Source organism: Pseudomyrmex gracilis, unplaced genomic scaffold (genome assembly GCF_002006095.1).
Source record: "Pseudomyrmex gracilis isolate BER0280 unplaced genomic scaffold, ASM200609v1 scaffold_29, whole genome shotgun sequence".
Taxonomy (NCBI): domain Eukaryota; kingdom Metazoa; phylum Arthropoda; class Insecta; order Hymenoptera; family Formicidae; genus Pseudomyrmex; species Pseudomyrmex gracilis.
This window is the reverse complement of record NW_018020613.1, coordinates 955,429-974,083: the sequence shown is the minus strand read 5'-3', so window position 1 is coordinate 974,083 and position 18,655 is coordinate 955,429. Positions and strand designations below refer to the sequence as shown.

The following is an 18,655-nucleotide window of genomic DNA, read 5'->3' as shown; positions in this document are numbered from 1 at the left end:
ATTTTACAGAACGCAATCGCTCGTGTGTGATTAATCACACACGTTAATTACTTCGCGATCACTTTATAATAGCAGAACAAGTATTTTCTGAAAAATCAAATCTATCTAACACATACACAAAAATACTTTTCCTTATTTTTAAGCAGCAAAAGTTTATTTGGAAACAATCTAAGAGTAAGATACGCTATTCTACTTTACTACTGTTACAATATTTCAGTTATGATACGATGAAAAGAAATGAGGCTAGGAAAAAATAAGTGGACAAAACAGAAAGAAAGAGAGAGAGAGAGAGAGAGAGAGAGAGAGAAAAAGAGAGAGAGAGAAAGAGAGAGCCAAAGGGCAGAGAAATTAAAAATAAAGCGTCTGTGTGTGGAGGTTGGTATCGGTCATGGTACATACCAGGATCGCCGAGGGGCAGGAGGGGGTGGGCAGAGATGCTGGAGCTGCCCATAAGGGAGCTGCTTGGAGTGGCCCCACGATAGCCTCCCCCCTCCGAGCCCTGCAATGCCCTACCACTGCTAGTCTGCCGGAACGAATTGGACCTGCGAGCAAGAGAGAGTCAAGTTCAGCATCAGACTTAGGCTATCAAATGCCAAGCCTGTGTGTTTGGAATCAAATTATCTCTTCTTTTTTTTTTTTCTTTAACGATCGACAACGAGAACACAAACCAAAAGACTTCTCTAACGATACGAGGATTTGTGTGTGTGCGAAAGAATATCTATCTTTCTCCTAACTCACGTATATAAAACATGATGCAATAAATAAAGACAGATCACACTTCTGATACGATACACGGTCAACACTGCCGTTCAAAATTTTTACTATAATATATATACACATATCTATGTATATATGTACGTATTTTGTTAGTAATACAACATATAAGTTATTATGGTATCATATTATTATGTTCTAATGTGTATGTCTTGATCTGTAAAAATATAAAAATATAATAATGAGAATATCACTCCTTTATAAAAATAATATACATATATCAATATATAATTTATATATATATATATATATATATATATATATATATATATATATATATATATATATATATATATATGTGTGTGTGTGTGTGTGTGTTTGTGTGTACACATAACTTATATGTACTCTGTGTTTAGTGCATATATATAACCAACTTTATATTATTGATCAATCAATTATGGAATGTGTCAGACACTGAAAGTGCAAGGGAAGACTGTGTATTGCTATCAAATTAAATTCCGAAACAGTGTCATAACTGTGTGTGTGAGTATTTTTGATCAAATACAAAAAAGAAGAAAAAAACACGTAGATAAGGTCGTTTTATTTTTACGGAGAGACGTTGTACGTTTTAAGAACATGCAATTAAGAGAGTGCACTTTCAAAGTTGAAACATACTTAATGTCATTGTTAAATTTTAATGCATCAAGTTTGTATCACAGTCGTAATATATTATAGTGTGTTCCTAAATCCGATCAAAGAGATTCGTGTAGAAATCGATATATTCTTACATTCTCTTTCTCTCTCTATTTCGACTTGTAATCAGATTTTAAAAATCACACGCGTTATTATATATCATTATTTTCGTCAGAAAATGTTTCAGCTTAAGATTTCGATTATGTAGGCGTTTTTCAACCGTGCATCGATATCGCACAGCGAATAAAAATCTGCCAACAATATAAGAGTAACGAAAATAAACTTCCCTCTTTCTCTTTGAGTGTATTAACAATAGGCTATTTTCTATTTTAGAACAGTCTACCGCTATGTGAACAAATATCTTGTTGGATAGAACTGTTATATAGGGCAGTAAACTATAGTATATACTTTGCTGTGTGTTTTATATATATATGTATATATATATATATATATTAGATATACAACAATAAATAAATAGTGTGAATATCACGCTATTGAGAAAGGGTACACTCATCATTCGGGTTTATCGTGCCTGATGGTGAGCCTGACTCCCCGCACACCCCTGTCCGAGCAGGCAACACTGACAAACGGAAATATAAAAGTGGACATAATTCAAAAACAGTTTCCGCTATTGGAAATTGAACGTTTTTGGATCATACATACAAAATACCGACTTGTATTCCGGCAAAAGCAAAGACCGTGCCACCTCCGATCTCACCCACAAGATTGGTGCGTTCATTAATTAAAAAACCTCTATATGTTACAAAAACCACAACATTACGGGGAAACAGTACGCAATAGACTGCATGCATTTCTACCTACTTATTACATGAATATCCAAGAACTCGGTCAATTGTACAACAGCTTATCAATCTCCCCCGAGATCGGTCTTACCTTTGAAACGTCTGCCTCTTCACGTAATTGTCCCGCACAAATTCCACTATTTGCTTCTGCGTTTTTCCGCTGTACCTAATAACATGCAAATTTACAACGATATTTCTTCTGCTATGTATATATCGTACATTTCGCAACGTGACACAAGTGAAATACAAAGGTAATCTTTATAGAGATAAATTTTATTAAAAAAAACTTTCACGTATAGATTAAAAAAAAAAAAGAGTTTCAAGGTCATTAATGTTTCAAACTGTATTTTTTTGGTTTATCTTCAAGTTTCACAATAAATCAATCTTGATAAAAAAAAAAAAACAAGTTTCATGTCAAGATATGTGGTCGCGTGCACGTGTGTTACATACATACCTGAATGACGATCCACGACTAAGCACTCTGGTTTTTTGCCTTACAACTCTCTTGACTACCGAGCAGCGGAAAAAACCGTGATTTTCTACACATTTTTTCCAAAAGTTTTTACACTCATTACGCCCTTCGAAGAAAAATTCGACTGTATCTTTGTAATAACCCTATATAAAACAAAATAAAACGTGTAAAATTTTTATTGCAAATAGAGAAAAACAAACTTTAGAACGTCATCGCACATTAAATACTCACGTAACCTTCCGGATGCAATTTGATTAGAAAACGTTTTCGTTTAAAACTGATTTTTCTGATTTTGGCCCAACTAAATGTATTTATCTTAGTAAAATTTTGAAAAACTACAATGCCCATGTGTGCCACCGCGAGATTTAATGGAACATTTTCATGATCCTGGTGCAGAAATAACCATATTGTACATGTTGCAATATATAAATACATATTGTATGAGTATGTGTACATATATAAGTACACATGATTATATAACACTCACCTTTGCCGGATGCATTTTCATTCCGTAAAGTTCGCAACGTCGAGCAGTTTCTAAAAGATTGAGATCCGCTTCCGCAGGAGATTGACCTCTGTGTAAAACATTAATTAAAAACCCGTATATATAAGACAACATACCCTCTCTAAATGCTAATAAACTATTGAAAAAAAGCGCTGTAACGTTTCTTACGCGTGTTTTTTGTGATTTTCCATAATACGTCGTTCCAGTTCTTGATCCTGGTGAGGCACAAATTTATATGTTGATAAATATGTATGATCCGGATAGTCTTCTATCACATAATCCCCGCATTCAGCTGTAAAAAAATCCATTGCTAAGATAATTAACAATATTGAAACATATATGTATATACATCGTATAACTTGTAATTTTATATAAATCTCAATATAAATTTGAAGATGCAAAAAGAAAATTATATATTACCCTGAACAATATAACTAGCCATTAATGCTGCTGTGTTATCGTTACATTGCAATAAACCTTGAGCTAAATCTCGTTTAATTTGTAGGCAGAATAAATATCTCGTAAATTCCTCCTCAAGTTGCGCAGGATCTGGCGTATAAAACTTAACACAGAATCTCAATAAAGGATCAATTAGAGATAAACCGACTTGTCTACAGACGGGTTTCTCCAGATCCAACCAATACTGCAAAAAGTCAACAATTTCGTAATCGTTATCCTCACTGAGAAATATACATATATTTGCATACATATACATATATAAAAGATAACAACTGTATCTCACTTTTGTTAAGTTTGGCTCTTGATATTCAAGACCGAAATAATCCGCTTCTAGAAGATGCAATTGCTTACAAACTTGATCGAACAACACTCTACCTAACGCTTTAGCCTAGAACAATTAAACAATAGGAGGATTTGTATTAAGTTATTAATCGTCGTATATATGCACAATTATTAAATGCACAGAACTATCAATAGAAAATGCACGGAATAATTTTATTTTTGTTCTCCTTTGTTATAAAAGACTAAGATGACGGAGCAAAAGTAAAGTCTCTAAAGAAGTAAGAAACACGTTGCAAGCATTGTAAATAAATAATCAATAAACGATTGTACATATTTTATACACAAGGATCCCCTATTTGATACGTTATATGCTCCAATAGCTCATTCTTCTGGAAGAAGAATATATACACACACTACGTAGCGTATATAGGATAAGTATCTTGTTAATATAAAAAAAAAAATATATATATATATATACACACAACATTACAAATCAATAAATTTAAATAAAACAAAATATCTCAAATTCACCAAGGTAATGGAAAAGTTCTCCGTACAAAGCTACTAAATCCAATGTACGCTGACACATTTAAGACACAAATAATATATAAAAAAATATTCTTGATATAAATAAAAAATAATCAAATGTTAGAAACATCTCGAGATAACTTAACGTATATAAAATGTGAAAATCTCCCGCACACACACACACACACACACACACTAAAATTCCGAGTTAAATGGCTTCACCGAGAAGATTCTGAGATTTTGCAATCAATGACTCTTGACCCGGTTACTTGAAGAAGCAACGATTTAAATATGCTTAAACAGCATGTAATACAAGGAACCTGATACGCTTGTGAACTTCCAACATTACGTCCAGATAAAAAAAAAAAAAAAAAAGTGGAAATAAAATGTGCAACGAAAAATTTAAAATGTGCACAGCAAACAATTTTCTCCTCCCCGAGTTCTTATCGTCGCATGCGACGGAGAGACGTACGTGCGGCGAGAACAAACAAATATAAAAATGTGGGGGAATAAAAAACTTTTTTTTATTTACCTGGACTTGAAACATCGTAATAGAGTCGTCTAACATCTGCACACGAACAGCCAGCATTTTTCCGGCTTTTCGCGGTGTGGTGGGAGGTGTTCTACTACCTCCGTCCACACCAGCCGGTGTGGAGTGACTGTGGGGCATCTTCGAACCAGATCCCTTCATGCCGAAACCGTCTGTATCATTCATCTTGGGTCATTTATTCTGTTACGAGACGATTATTAATGCGTGCTTTCTCAACGAGTTCAATCAATAAATCTGTATTATGTCATCATCTGCAACGAAAAAAATCGCAGCGTAGAGATCATGTTTACTTGTCATGCAATAACAAAGCTAAATAATGAGATAGATAGTCGAGATAGTCAAAGTCGAGAAAATCGGTGTCAAAGAAGAGAAAATTTGTATTTTCTCTTATACATATATATATGATTATGTAAATATATTTGACTTTTTTAAAACTGAAGAAATCTGTAGAAATTTTTTATACAGGACGATGATGTGTGTTTACATACCGCGCGCGCGGATGGACACGATTGTAAATCACGCGAGATATCCCGTCGCTTCCGCGTGCTGCTGCGCGGCGACCGCTCGTTCCGGCTCGTCGAGCCGTTGTCGTCGCATTTTCGCGCCTGTCACGAAAAGATTGTCACACACAGGAGACGCTTACCTAACGCGCCGAATGCTCGTGTTCTTGCGCGTGATTAATCCGATTATTATACGACCAAGAGAATGCGAACCGGAAAGAAATAGGGTCCCCGGAGAGACCGTTAAACGAAGCGAACTAGCTGATTGGTCCCTGAATAAAAGGGTTGAAGAAGGCGAAGCGACACGACTGACGTAAGATCGAGGAAGAGAGGTAGGGAGGATGCGTTGTAATGCATTTAATGCGTGTACCCGCGCGCGCGAGTGTCTTCCTCTCGCTTCCCCGCGCGCTCGTTTGCCGCCAGTACGTTTGTATTGTGCGTGCGTGGTCGTAATTGCTTCCTCGGCGCGACACTACCGAAAATGGAAGCCGATAGGTTCTTATCCTCGTCGTCGTCGTCGTCGTCGTCGTCATTTATCCGCAAGAAAGAGAAGACACGAACATCCTTGCGCGCGATGTGAAAATTCCGCGAGAGAGAACTCGCGCTACGACGAGAGTATACGTACTCCGGAGTTTTTTTGTTTTTTTTTTTTCTAAATCAACCGGAAAAAGAGAGAGAGACGGTGAAAGAACGGCTTGCGGAGAGAGCGAGACGTGAGAGAATCTATTAGTATATACGTACGGGATCTGTGCCAGGTCGTCGCTGGTGTGCCTCTTTTGCCAGCACACGCCTCGACACGCGTCAAGCAAAGTTCATTGATCACACTCGGAACACCAAAACCGCTTGTCTGTCGGCTCTTCCGCCGACCAAGGTATACGTGTGTATAACAAAGTTTTCTCCTTCGCGAAACGACGAGCGTCGTCGTCGTCGTCGTCGTCGTCGGTTAACGGGTGGTCGCCGATCTCGCGGCGCCGCCCGACGTAGGTGCGGCAACGTGTGCGCGACGATGCTCGACCATCGAGCGCGAACGACAGTCCCGAATCGGAGTCATCACACACACACGTTTACGAGACGCGGCACACCTACATGTATACACACGTCATGTAACACAACTTACACACGCGCGCGGACGCGCGCTCGCGCAAGAGCGATTCACATTCACTATTACACAGGCGCACCGGTTTTCTCTTCCGTATTTGAAAAAATAAAAAAAAAAACGGCTAATCACGGCGTCGCGATGTGATCGGTCAGATCGACGGCTTCGTCGTTGCGTTGTGTCACGTTGCGTTTATTGTATCACATTTCATTGCTTTTGGATTATGTACGCGCGATCTCGCGATATCGTGCCGCGGAGAGACGCAGGGCTGGTCCATCGAGGGCGCGACGTACGAAGGGCGGTGGCACCGATCGCGCCGATGCGACCGAGTCGACATCTAACGGTCGGTCCGATAACTTATTAGTCGCGCGACGGATCGAATCTTTGACGAACGGTTCGAATCCTCGCTGAGGTCCGGTTTCGATCTTCGCCGAACGCGGTTCGAACAATTTTGCATCGAAGCGCGCGCGCGCGCGCGCGCGTGATTGAACGAGAATTTCGGGAGTCGGACTTTTGTAATAAATATATGTATGTATATATTGCGCAAAACTTGAGAACTACATAACGTGCGATAATTAATGATTATTGTAGCATCACGCGAACGTTATATATTGTTGTTGTGTATTTTTTTAATCTTTTGGTCAAATTTTATTTTGTTATCTGTTTGACGGTTCGTGGAACCGATGCAAAATATCGAGAGGAAAAGGGGAAACTACAGATTGCGATTTCGAGAAACAAAACATGATAAAACACACAAAAATTGTCGTTAAATTTCAGAAACACAAAATCGTGAAAAATGTCTCGCTATAGGTAATAAACTAATATAATAAAATAATACGTGTCAACATATCTTTCGTTTCTTGATAAAACTGCGAGAAAATTGTCGATAGAGCAGAAAAATCAATAACTTCCAACGTTGCCACATCGAACGGGTCAAGGGGATTGAATGCAGAGATGCCAGTTCGTGGACTTAGTAAGCATTCAGCATCAAGTGGAGGGGATACGCACACAGGCGACAACCGTGTCCGTGTGCGCTCGGCGCTTCGGCCAATGGTTGGCCAACCACACGGACACGGCTGTCGCCTGTGTGCGTATCCCCTCCACTTGATGCTGAATGCTTACTAAGTCCACGAACTGGCATCTCTGATTGAATGTGGAAACCCCTCGCGAGAAAGTGGTTGTTTCCGTCGCGGGGAGTAAGAAAAAAAAAAAAATAATAAAGATTCTCTCTTCCGCGAAGTGTCTCCTTTGATCACACGTGGGTCATGACTACGTCGCACATTGCGAGTACGTATAACAGTGTTCTCTGTGTCCTCGCGGTTTTGTATACGCGTTTCGATGATACGATGAGAGACAAGTAAATGATGTGTCTATTGTGGGTCATGTATGCAAGAGAAATACGTGTTCTCTCTCCCGAATAGATTTGTAGCCAATAATATCGCAAATCTGAAGCAAACTAATTACATATTTTTGATATTTTGAGCTTTATTATTGAAAAGAAAAAAACCGTATGATTTTTAATAATCTAAAAAAATATTCTCCGATCTCCAGGACATCAGGATGAGTCTCTGCCCACGGAGACGACTTCGCATCACTCCTATGCGAATCCTGGCGGCGTTCTGCGTGATGGTCGTGCTCTTCTGGTATAGCCTCAGTCGACAGGAGATACCGTTACAACCGTGCAGCGTGCCCGAAGAATTTACGGAGAAATTGCACGACCTCGCTTACAGGTTCCGGTTGTTTATTTTCATTCGCGCGCGAGATCCGAGAACATTAAATTTTAGAAAACACATTAAAAACAGTCGTATATCAAACTGATTCTGCATTCCTTGTATGTAAACGCGTATGTTGTTTTTGTTATTTGACCAGAGCCCATTTGGTTCTCACTAAGCTGGGCATCGTTCACTTTCTATGCCTGGGCGGTCTCTGGGGTCAGGTTCGTATTGGCCGTGCGCTCCCGTGGGCTCGTAAAGTGGAACTATGTTTGGTGGACACGCTGCGCGACGACGTTCTGATCACGAAGGCTTTCCGGGAGGACGGTCTGAGTGCCACTTATCTGCACGCGGCGGGAATTTACAGGATACAGGAGCACGAGGTCGGTGAAGATGCGCCAAAGGTCGAGGTGATCGTTTTCGAGGAAGATGCGGTGGTACGAAATATCTCAGATTCTTTGTGCTAATGCTTAGAAAAACGCTATTGATTATAATATCTAGAAGAAGACGCGATTAAATCTGATTAAAACGTTTGAACGCAGACTCAGATGGTGAGGAGAGTCGGATGGACCAGGAGAGTTCTGCCTCCGGATTGCGAGTTCTCGCCGAGTTTGCAGTGCTTCCCGCCGCAGCTGGTGATACCTCCCCTGCCGACGAAACAATTCGGCGGCCGACTGATGCCCGTTCCTCGCGAGGGTATAGAATTACAGAAGTACCACTATCCCAACGACTGGTGGCTGGAAGTCAAGCCCACCGACTGTATCGAGCCCCAAGAGACGAATGCGTAGTGCGCGGTTTCGGTGCGGCAAGGAACACTGGTTAATTCCGGTTAGAAATCGAATATCTAGCTCGTTACGAAAATGTCTGAATTAACCCGGATAGAATTTGTTCACATGGTCTTGGTTTTTACAATGTCCGATGAATCCAGTAGTCTTGACACATCTGAAGAAAACGAGTTGGCGAGTTGTGTTATAGATGCTTTAGATACTTTTGAGAAAAGTAGGGCGATAAATAGTCAAGATGCATGTGATAACATATATAGTATAATATATAGACTGAAGTACTTTCTAATTATTTTAAACGTTTACTTTAGTCGAATTTGTTTATACATACATTTAAGTTGCGATTTCAATGAGCGGACATAGTGACGCAATTGCTGCTTTTATATTAGTATTCAAGTGGCTATCGTTTATAAACAAAAGTAGTGGTTCTAGGTCGCGATAGTCGCGACCGCTGATCATCTTAATTGAAAAAAAAAAAAAAAAACGTAAGTGCGTAAAACATAAGTGCGATGTCGAGTAGAATTAAGCTACCTTTTACATACCGTTTTTGTTAGAGAGTTTTAAATGTTGTTGTACAATGCGGTACACAATTGCTACTTTTCCAAGTATTTTGAAATACTTAGTTTCCCGGTCCCTTTTCATAAGTTTCTTATTTCTTATTGAATAAGAAGTTTTATATAAACGATTTATATACATATATATATATATATACATATATATATTTATTACGGATTATAAATAAAATAATATATAAAAACGTACTTAACACATTTATATACGAGATGCTTTTCATACGTGAATTAATTACACGACGTACTACACGCGCACACGTTTTGTTTGAACGATTATTATCATTATAAATAATAATCACGCGATATATATGGAGAATATTATGCATAGTAATCATTACTTGTGAATATTCAGTCTTGTCATTTGTGTGTGTGCAGCGCAATAAAAAGTCATCCTAGAGATTGAATAAAACTCTGTAAAAGACGCCAATGTCTGGTCTTGATTCAGAGCTGATAATACGAATGAAACGTTTTTTTCTGACGATTAAGAGGAGAAAGTTCTCGCAATTGTCCGACTTGACAAAATGGACAAAGCGCTATTATTCGGAATAATAACGCTTCCACGTATGAATGGTCGAAAAAAATATTCACTCTCTCTGTCGAAAGTATCTTGAAAGTACTATCTTTACAGATGTCCTCGTTCGCTTTCCTATCGTTTAGAAGTTTTACGACTCAACGCGGTAACTCTTGACGTCAACAACATCGCACCCACATCTATCATCTTGTCAATTTTTCACACCTACTTCGTTTATTTAAGCGACATTTCAAATATATCAGGGAAATAAAGTATTTTATAACACACGTGAATTAATGTGTGCGTGTGTGTGTGTATGTGTGTTTTCTGTCATGCACGAAACAGAGAAGATATCAAATTTCGAAAATTCACTTCGCTGTGAAAATAGAGACATCGAATTCGAAGCAGCTGTAAAAAATTAAAACTTTTCGAAGAACTTTATAATTTTACAGGCAGAGTAACTTTGTGAAATACGCGTTGACTTTTTTGTTTTAATTCCCGCGCGATTTGATGGTCGCGGAATATCACTTCGCTATCTTTATTTTAGTTTTACTTTGTCTTGAATTTTCGAAGTGTCGCGCACGTGCACAGACGCGAGTTATATCGAGTTTTCTGTATCAAACGTCTTCTCGTATCAAAACGCCATTTTTCGTTCTCGTATCTCGAGAATAACTTTTTCCATTTTGTCCCAACTTGTTGCCCGCTCGCATTATCAGGTAAACAACTTGCGAAGTGTGCTTACTTTCATTAGAAACTTCGCTTTACTGAAAAATAAACTTCAATCAATCTTATCGCAGTTTATTGTTACGACGACATTTACACGCGATCTGTTATGCGTCCGTGTGTGCGTTTCTCTCTAGACATGTTCGAAGGGAAGGAAGGATATAAAAGAAAGTCTTTCTCGCGAGGAAGAAACTTTCAAGATCGCGATCTCGTCAACGTTCAATCGAATTTCGGCCGACCACGTGGACGTTGCTTCTCTATCTGTTGAGACTTCATCCCGCGAGGATTAGCTTGTGTTCCACATTCGTTCCGAATCGAACGAAAGTGAGATCGCGAGTGATATATTGTGAGACGTATTCGCGCGAAAACGTATAAACGTACATCTAGCGATTTTACATGCGGGTTTTTTGATTTACAATTTCGTTGAGCAACAAAAAGCGAGAAGGTCGTTAGAAAGTTTGACAAATTTAATTAAGGCGAGTTGAACGAGTGTTGAAGAGCACGTCCACGTTAATCAAGAGACTTTGCCGAGAGAAAAAGTATGCAGGTGAGTTAATTAAATCGTCAAACAAAGAGGATCAAGTGTCTGTCTCGATCTCTTGTGAATATCTTTAACTAGATCGTATGTGACACATTATTATTGATCTTCAGATATCTATGGGTATTGTGCTTTTCGGCTTGCTGCTAGAGTTGGTGAAGTTTGGTGAAACCTACAAAATGTTCAAGCCGTTCAAGCCGTACAAACATTATTATTCCCAACCGTGGCGTCCGCCGCGATGGCACTCGTTTCCAAAACCGCTGAAACCCTATCGTCCCAAAGGAAGACCGCAAAAATATTATTTCTACGAACCGGAATATCACAGGTAAAATAATCGCGTAATTTCTGATCTCGGCTGAGATTTAAATAAATCGTTTATTATTATAAGATTAACATCCAATATTTTTTACTCGTTCTTTTGTAATTTTTAAATTTTATTGCGTTTTAAACAAACTAGTTTCTAATTTGTTTTCAGTTACAAAATTAGCATAAAAAATATTAGCATAAAAATGTTCATTTACGTGTTAATTATCGCGTTTTATTTTATTTGAACTTAATTGCAATTAATAATTTTATACAGATACGCACCGTCGTACGAAGACACAGTGGACTCGCACGACACCGGAAAACCGTACGTTATAATCATACAACTGTCACAAAAAAAAGAGAACACGCATCGTTCGTATAAGCGTCATCATATCACGGATGATCCGCTGAACGATTACATTGATAACGACGATGACGAGGTGAAAGTTTACCAGCTCGATAACAAAGCAGTACAGATCAAAGTTAACGACCGATTGTCAGTACTTACATCGTGACATCTGCGGTTGTAAAAAAAAAAAAAAATCTGATTTTCTTTTATTTGATCGGTAAGAGAACAACATAGTTGCATTTGAAACTTGATATTTGTGTCTTCTCTTTACATTGTTATTTATTTGAATAATGCTGATGTTTCGTTAAAATTTTTGTTCTTCAATAATTTTCTTTAAAAATATTGAAATTTTATCGATGTAACGGGGAAAATCAGAAAATAGAATACGAATTTGAATAAAATACGGTTTTTTTTCCGTACGCTTATAATCATTAAACCCGCGTTTCTCAATGTAGTTTTTATTTCTAACATAATAGTCAACGAACATATTTTTGTAATTGTAAATAATAATAACATACAATGTCGTCGTGATGATGATGTGTCGCTGCTGCAGTCTATTCTCGGGCGAGTCGCTTTTTGCTTTTTTGTTTTTTTGTTCTTCTAACGTCGACAATTAAAATTCGCTCGAATCAAATCCCGTTGCTTTAAGCTCGTGCCTACGTCGGAAATTCTCAGAAGCGAGTCTCGAACATTCGGAATAAATTTTGTTAAAAAACAGTTCGACAAACCTACTCTCTGACGTATGTACAAAGTTGTAACACATTACAAACATTCACAGAAAGTTACATTCAACCGATTTATCGATATTTACGTATTTTTTTTTGTTCTTTTTTTTTTGTAATTTTGACAAATTTATCGACATTCACATAATCGTTTTGAAATTTTGACGATTTTTTTACTGACATTTATATATACACAAAAGTTGTTACATATTACAAACATTCACAGAATGTGTGTATGTGTGTCAATCGTTACAAATATAACTATATATTTCGATAATATATTTTATATTGCTTTTTATATATCCAGTTTTATATGTATAGTCAGTTACAAAAGCAATTATGCAATATAATATACATAATAATGAAATATTGCAGCAGTCTCGCGTCTGATTGAATAAAAGTAACTCCTATTTGAACAACGACAATCCTTTTTCCGACGTTTCCTTTTGTTTTTTTTGTTTTTTTTCGTTTTAGAATTTTATACACTTCTCTTTGTCGTTAACATTACAATACTCTTACATTTAACATTTACATTTTACACTCGCTTCTCTACACACACAGCCGTTTGTATGAACTCCCTTCACATGTTTTTCTCTTGTTTTTTTTTTTTTTTGTTTTTGTTGTTAATTGTTGTGCGTCTTTGTTGATCTTCTATGAGCCTCGCTCTCACACGCGGCGATTATATAAACATAGAAACATACAAACACACATGATTTTTTTTTGTCTACATATCTATTACGCACGACGCATATTTTTTTCTTCTGTTTAATTTGCATGAATAATTAAACTTTGCTTTTTATAATTTGTGTGTCTCGCGATCAACTACTTTTTCGAAGCACTTTATTGCAAGTTTTTTTTTTTTTTTTTTAAACGAAGCACTTATATTGTTTTTACACCTGGATTATTCGGCTCGTCTTTCATTTCTTTTACTTTCCTATTTTTCTTCTGTTTATTCGTTTAACGCGTTTTACATTTGATTAAGAGAGTGCAAATACAATTTTTTTTTTTTTTCGCTTGCCGGCATCAGGTAGAAACTGCTACATATGTTTTTTTCTCGACGTATCACATTTATCGTGAATGCGCATTTTATGCACTAAAATTTATGCAACGATCCCTGCTCACATTTGCGTTCACACATCCTCCGCTGATAAAAACGGCAATAAAATTATTATTTTCAAGTCGAAAGTAGGCGGTAACACCTACCGCGATGAAATACCGTGACATTTTTTAATTCAACGATACACGTGATCAACTTTTTTTTTCAATAAAAAAAATAAAAGATTTGTTTTGCGACATTATCGTCGATCGAAAGAACACGAAGATGGAAATGGAATTTTTAATCTCAGGAATACAGAGAGAGAGAGAGAGAGAGAGAGAGAAAGAATTATCAAACGTCAACAGAGGATCGTGGCTCACGCAAGCGTGATATGCGTGTGTGATTACTGCGGTAGCTAATTACGCATGTGTCTCTCCTATTATGTGTATATCAGCGTTTTCTCTGAAAAAGAAGACTTAACAATTATATCCGTTGTAATCACAGTCGATGTAAAGGTGTACACAGAGGCGATGCTCATCAATATAATATACCTATATATATATTTATATATATGTATATAATATATATTTAGTCTTTCGTTTATATATACGATTTCTCCCGTACCGTTTATTATTCCACTTGTCACATTAACTCACGTTATTACACGATTCCTCTTGAGGATCCAGTTCTTCTTTCGGTCCACGTCGGAAACTCCATCGCGCGGTCGAAGGACATCCGGTTATTCTTTCACGGCCGCCACCGCGATTTTTCGATTTTTCACGTACGCGTACGTGTGTGTATGTGTGTGTATGTATGTGTGTGTGTGTGTGTGTGTAAAGCGTGGCACTTGCAGGATATGAAATCTCGATCGCACCCGTCAAAACTACACCCAACAACTTCGTTTTCTCCCTCACGTACACGGTACCAAAAGAAATCCTCGTGTGGCACTGAAGCAGTCGCCGTCTCCGCTCTCGCGTCGGAAAAAGTAGGCCATTCGTTGATATCGTCGACCGGAAGTTCAAAGAGTGAGTTTTGCGGCGTGCCTCAGGATGTTGACGAGACCATGACGGGGCTAGGCGAAGCGCTGCGGCGACAGTGAGAGCAGAGGCACACTGGCAGGCCCTTCCCCGTCGAGCGAGCGTCATACCGGCGTCTCGAATGTCACCTGTAACACTCATACGTGTCGAACGTGCTACAATCGATCTTGAAACAATCGAAAGTGATGGCTGATCAGTTTTTTTTTTTTTTACAATTTAATAAAAGAATAATAAATAATAAAATTCATTAAAAGAAGATGAACAAGAGAGGAAAAAAGACGGCCGTCGACAAATTGCGTTGACAAATTAAAAATTTATCATGTGTTCATCACCAATATAAATTCTGTAATTCAATTAGAACACACATTTGATGCGCGGGCATTCTGTGTGTAAAGTATTGCGAGAAAAATATCAGATCTTGGCCAGAACTCAAATCTGAAAACCTCTGCATGTCGGACAGAGTGCATTATCATTTGGCCACCGAAGCCACGTGGTGATACCTGCCGCAATTCTTCAATATATACATATACGCGATCGTTTCCTAAATTGAAAGAAACCAACGATCGATTCGTAGAATTTAATATCTTTCCGTAACAGGAAAAACATTACAGAAGCTTTCAAATGCAGAGCAATTTGATTACGCAAAAAATGCACACGATAGTGCAATTTTCATTTATTTGAAACAACGGAAGATTTACGTGTCATTAATTTTATTTCGGTTCTAAAATTGTGACGGTAACGCTTTAAATAATAAATTAAATCAAATTGTCGCTCCTATTTCTGAATCGGACAAGCTCTTCAGGAAGCGCAAATGCGGTGGAGATTCAACTCATGGCTAAACATATCGGGGAAGATATAATTATACAGGGGCAGCATTGGAAATTGCAATTATGCCCTCCCTCTCTCCCTCCCTAATACATTTAAACGTGTTGGATAATTCTAGAACTCGTGGCGCGAAGGAGCTAAGCTACAAATATCTCTCTATTGATATATATCTACATAGGTATAGCTACGTTGGCGTACGAAGTGTATGGGTACACGCGGACGATTATCAGGACAACCTCAACTTTGTAATAGAACAATATATATATATATAGTTAAATTGTTTGGAGAGGAAGCGTTAACGATGGCGACGAGAGGATGCACTCTCCCTCAAGTATTCGACGTGACGTTATTATTGCTTCATGAGATTCAAATCTATATATATATATAAAACGTGTAAAATATAAATATATCTATAAATATATATGTGCGCGTAGTAGTTGTAAGTTAGTTATAAAATTTTTTTATTTGGACGTAAGAAACATTGATAACAAACTCTGAGGGGAACCCAATCAATTTTCTATACATGTGTGCGCGTACTTTAATGTACGTATGCGAAGCGTATAGAATCAATTATATTATCATATTAATTTAACTATGTACAATTAAAATTGATTAAACATTTAACGCGATATAAAGAAACACAAAGGACAGAAGAAAGAGAGGCGTCATTAATTAAATTTCCATAATAAAAAAGGACAAGTTGGTGAAAAAGAAAAAGACTATACGTCACTATATGTGTGCGCTGTCGTAATTTGCTTTTAAAATTCGCGTGTCTTGCTTTTATGCGATCTAAAAATAGCCGATCGCACTTTTCACGCCACAGGGTGGCACTCGAGCTCTCTCTCTCTCCTCTCTCTCCTCTCTCTCTTTTTCTGTCGTATCTTCGTAACGAAGTCACCGTAATGAGGTCAATAAAACGAGTGAAATCTACCCACCTCTCTAGTTCCTTTTTTCGATCGCTTCCTCTCGAGCTTCGGTGTGAGAGGTAGCAGGGTGTAATCGCCGCCGGCGTCCCCGCTTCGCTGCCGTGTCGCGGGTGCTCGCGGCGGCGGCGAGAACTGGACACCCTGCGGCAGTAACGAGTAGCCGAGATTTTGGCTCTGGATAAACGGCGAGGTCGGCGGGAAGTGATTTGCCACCACCGGTGCCCAATACTGATGCGAATATCGGGACGGGGAGTTTTCTGGGAACAAAGAAATCGCGACCGCGTTCTTTGTTATCCTGGTTACGACATTTAAAGGTCGTCTAACGTCTACTGACTTTGCTACATTTTGCTCGAATGACCGGTTACGTAAATCAAATTACCGAGGGGGTCTCGGCCAAAGGCAATATGCCAGACCACATAGAGCGAGCGTGAAATGTTACGAAAAAAAAAAAAAAAAAACACATACTTGGAGTCTTTGTGACGTAAAAGATCACAATTCAACGTTTCTATAGCACGAAGCAATATAAGCTCAAAGATCAAGCACTCGATATGAAAATGTCGCCCGATATTACGAGAAAATAGAAGATCGTTGATATACTCACTGTCATTACGCTGTTGGTTGTACTGTTTCTGCACCTTCCAGTTCGTCGATCGAATCCTTCCGGCGGTTTCGGTGTTAACGGCGTCGACGCTGAGACTCCTCGAGACCCCCCTGTAAGGTATCGACGGTGCGTTCTCACTGGTGGTCGCGACACCAGCGAGCTGCTCGTTAAGGGCGTACAACTTGGACGTAATGTCCTTACCGATGAGGGTGTGAAGAACGACCTTGAGCAGCGGCCTATGCCGGAGCACCCTGAGTAACTTCATTCTCGTCCAACAGATATACGTGCTGGGCTCCTCGGCTCGTATCGTCACCTGGAAGACGTCGGCGTCGCTTTCGTGCATGGCTTCCCATTCGGGCGAGTCGACGAATTGGTAAGCTCTGATATAATGCAAGTGGGTCCCGTCGCAAGTTACATTCAGTCTGCAAAGAAAGGCTCAATAATCTAAGCTGCACGCAAACAGCGCGATTTCTGATATAACATTTGATAAGACGAACAAAAATTGAATCGAAAGATTTTCTTGTTCCCGATAAAGATTTAATCAGCGTCTAACAAAAGGACTGAAAGAAACGTATGTAATGAAGAAACGTTTAATGCAGAGAGACACTTTTCGTTATTAATAACATTTCGCAAAAGCCACAGCGATAAGATTGAAAAAGTATTTCTATATTAAGAAGAGCCAAGCTTTAATTATAGTAGAAATTAATGAAATCTTTTCAGAGAGAAAAAAAAAATCTTTGTTCGCGGGAATAAAGTGACTTGTATAGCGTGTATATATATATATATATATATATATATGTATATATAAAAGAGGACACTCACTTCCCACGCAAAAGAATGGACAGCTTTTTATCCGCCGGCGTGACACCTTCTGTCGCATAGGTCTGATCGGAATCCAACTTGAGTATTCTCGCCTCCTTTGCCAGCTCCTGGAAGTGCTTCTTGCTAACTTTGTAGGGCTTGAAGAGCTTCAGATAGAGCTCGGCTAGCTCAGGGCTAAGGGCTGGCGGCAGAAATCGACAGGCGAGTATCAACGAGTGAATGCCGTTTAACAGACCGAGGGCCAAGCACCACAACATGGCGTCCAAGGCGCATATGGTGATTCCGGCCCAGAGGGCCGCCAACATGAAACCCGCCGTGAGAAACGTGCGAAGGGCTAAGACGGAAGCTTTGAACCAGCGCGGCACCAAAAACGCAGCCGCGAAAAATAAATTCGCCGCCTAAAAACACACAGTCGTGCAAAATTACAAATTAAGTTATCAGCACTCGCGTGTTTTTCCGAGTCCAGAATTTAGAAAAACAAAACATTCAATAAAATTATTCTCGTCATCAATCAAAATTCACGTAAGAATCCCTCGACTTTGAAGCTTTCAAAAGACGAAATACACAGTTTGTCCGGAAAGTTCCCGGACT

General features: G+C 38.7%; 4 protein-coding genes across 8 annotated transcripts in view; 2 read left to right on the top strand and 2 right to left on the bottom strand.

Annotated features, from left to right (window-relative positions):
- LOC109852434 (FERM, RhoGEF and pleckstrin domain-containing protein 1-like) overlaps positions 1 to 6,467 on the bottom strand; it is a 30,532-nt gene extending 24,065 nt beyond the window's left edge. For both annotated transcript variants that reach the window (XM_020423599.1, XM_020423600.1), the window contains exons 1-10: positions 6,248 to 6,467; positions 4,989 to 5,257; positions 3,930 to 4,034; positions 3,608 to 3,830; positions 3,356 to 3,479; positions 3,170 to 3,257; positions 2,914 to 3,069; positions 2,665 to 2,825; positions 2,302 to 2,376; positions 400 to 542 (exon numbers count right to left, since the gene is read on the bottom strand). In XM_020423599.1, coding sequence (XP_020279188.1) covers positions 400 to 542; positions 2,302 to 2,376; positions 2,665 to 2,825; positions 2,914 to 3,069; positions 3,170 to 3,257; positions 3,356 to 3,479; positions 3,608 to 3,830; positions 3,930 to 4,034; positions 4,989 to 5,171 — 1,258 coding nt within the window. In that variant the 5' untranslated portion in view covers positions 5,172 to 5,257; positions 6,248 to 6,467. The remainder of the gene's footprint in view (positions 1 to 399; positions 543 to 2,301; positions 2,377 to 2,664; positions 2,826 to 2,913; positions 3,070 to 3,169; positions 3,258 to 3,355; positions 3,480 to 3,607; positions 3,831 to 3,929; positions 4,035 to 4,988; positions 5,258 to 6,247) is intronic.
- On the top strand, positions 6,252 to 9,786 carry LOC109852435. Its single transcript, XM_020423601.1, has 4 exons — positions 6,252 to 6,377; positions 8,154 to 8,332; positions 8,472 to 8,751; positions 8,857 to 9,786. The coding sequence occupies exons 2-4, from the start codon at positions 8,163 to 8,165 to the stop codon at positions 9,100 to 9,102; spliced, it is 696 nt and encodes a 231-aa protein (XP_020279190.1). The 5' UTR covers positions 6,252 to 6,377; positions 8,154 to 8,162; the 3' UTR covers positions 9,103 to 9,786.
- A 1,047-nt stretch (positions 9,787 to 10,833) lies between these two features.
- On the top strand, positions 10,834 to 13,344 carry LOC109852426. Its single transcript, XM_020423578.1, has 3 exons — positions 10,834 to 11,449; positions 11,554 to 11,765; positions 12,021 to 13,344. Exons 1-3 carry the CDS (start codon positions 11,444 to 11,446, stop codon positions 12,259 to 12,261), a joined length of 459 nt encoding a protein of 152 aa, XP_020279167.1. The 5' UTR covers positions 10,834 to 11,443; the 3' UTR covers positions 12,262 to 13,344.
- Positions 13,345 to 13,667: 323 nt separating this feature from the next.
- The window catches only part of LOC109852425 (blood vessel epicardial substance-like), a 20,054-nt gene continuing 15,066 nt past the window's right edge, over positions 13,668 to 18,655 (bottom strand). For 2 of the 4 annotated variants that reach the window (XM_020423575.1, XM_020423576.1), the window contains 4 exons: positions 18,065 to 18,462; positions 17,243 to 17,664; positions 16,651 to 16,898; positions 13,668 to 15,018 (listed from right to left, as the gene is read on the bottom strand). In XM_020423575.1, the coding sequence (XP_020279164.1) occupies positions 14,995 to 15,018; positions 16,651 to 16,898; positions 17,243 to 17,664; positions 18,065 to 18,462 (1,092 nt within the window). In that variant the 3' untranslated portion in view covers positions 13,668 to 14,994. The remainder of the gene's footprint in view (positions 15,019 to 16,650; positions 16,899 to 17,242; positions 17,665 to 18,064; positions 18,463 to 18,655) is intronic. The other 2 variants (XR_002250002.1, XM_020423577.1) reach the window with 2 other exon arrangements.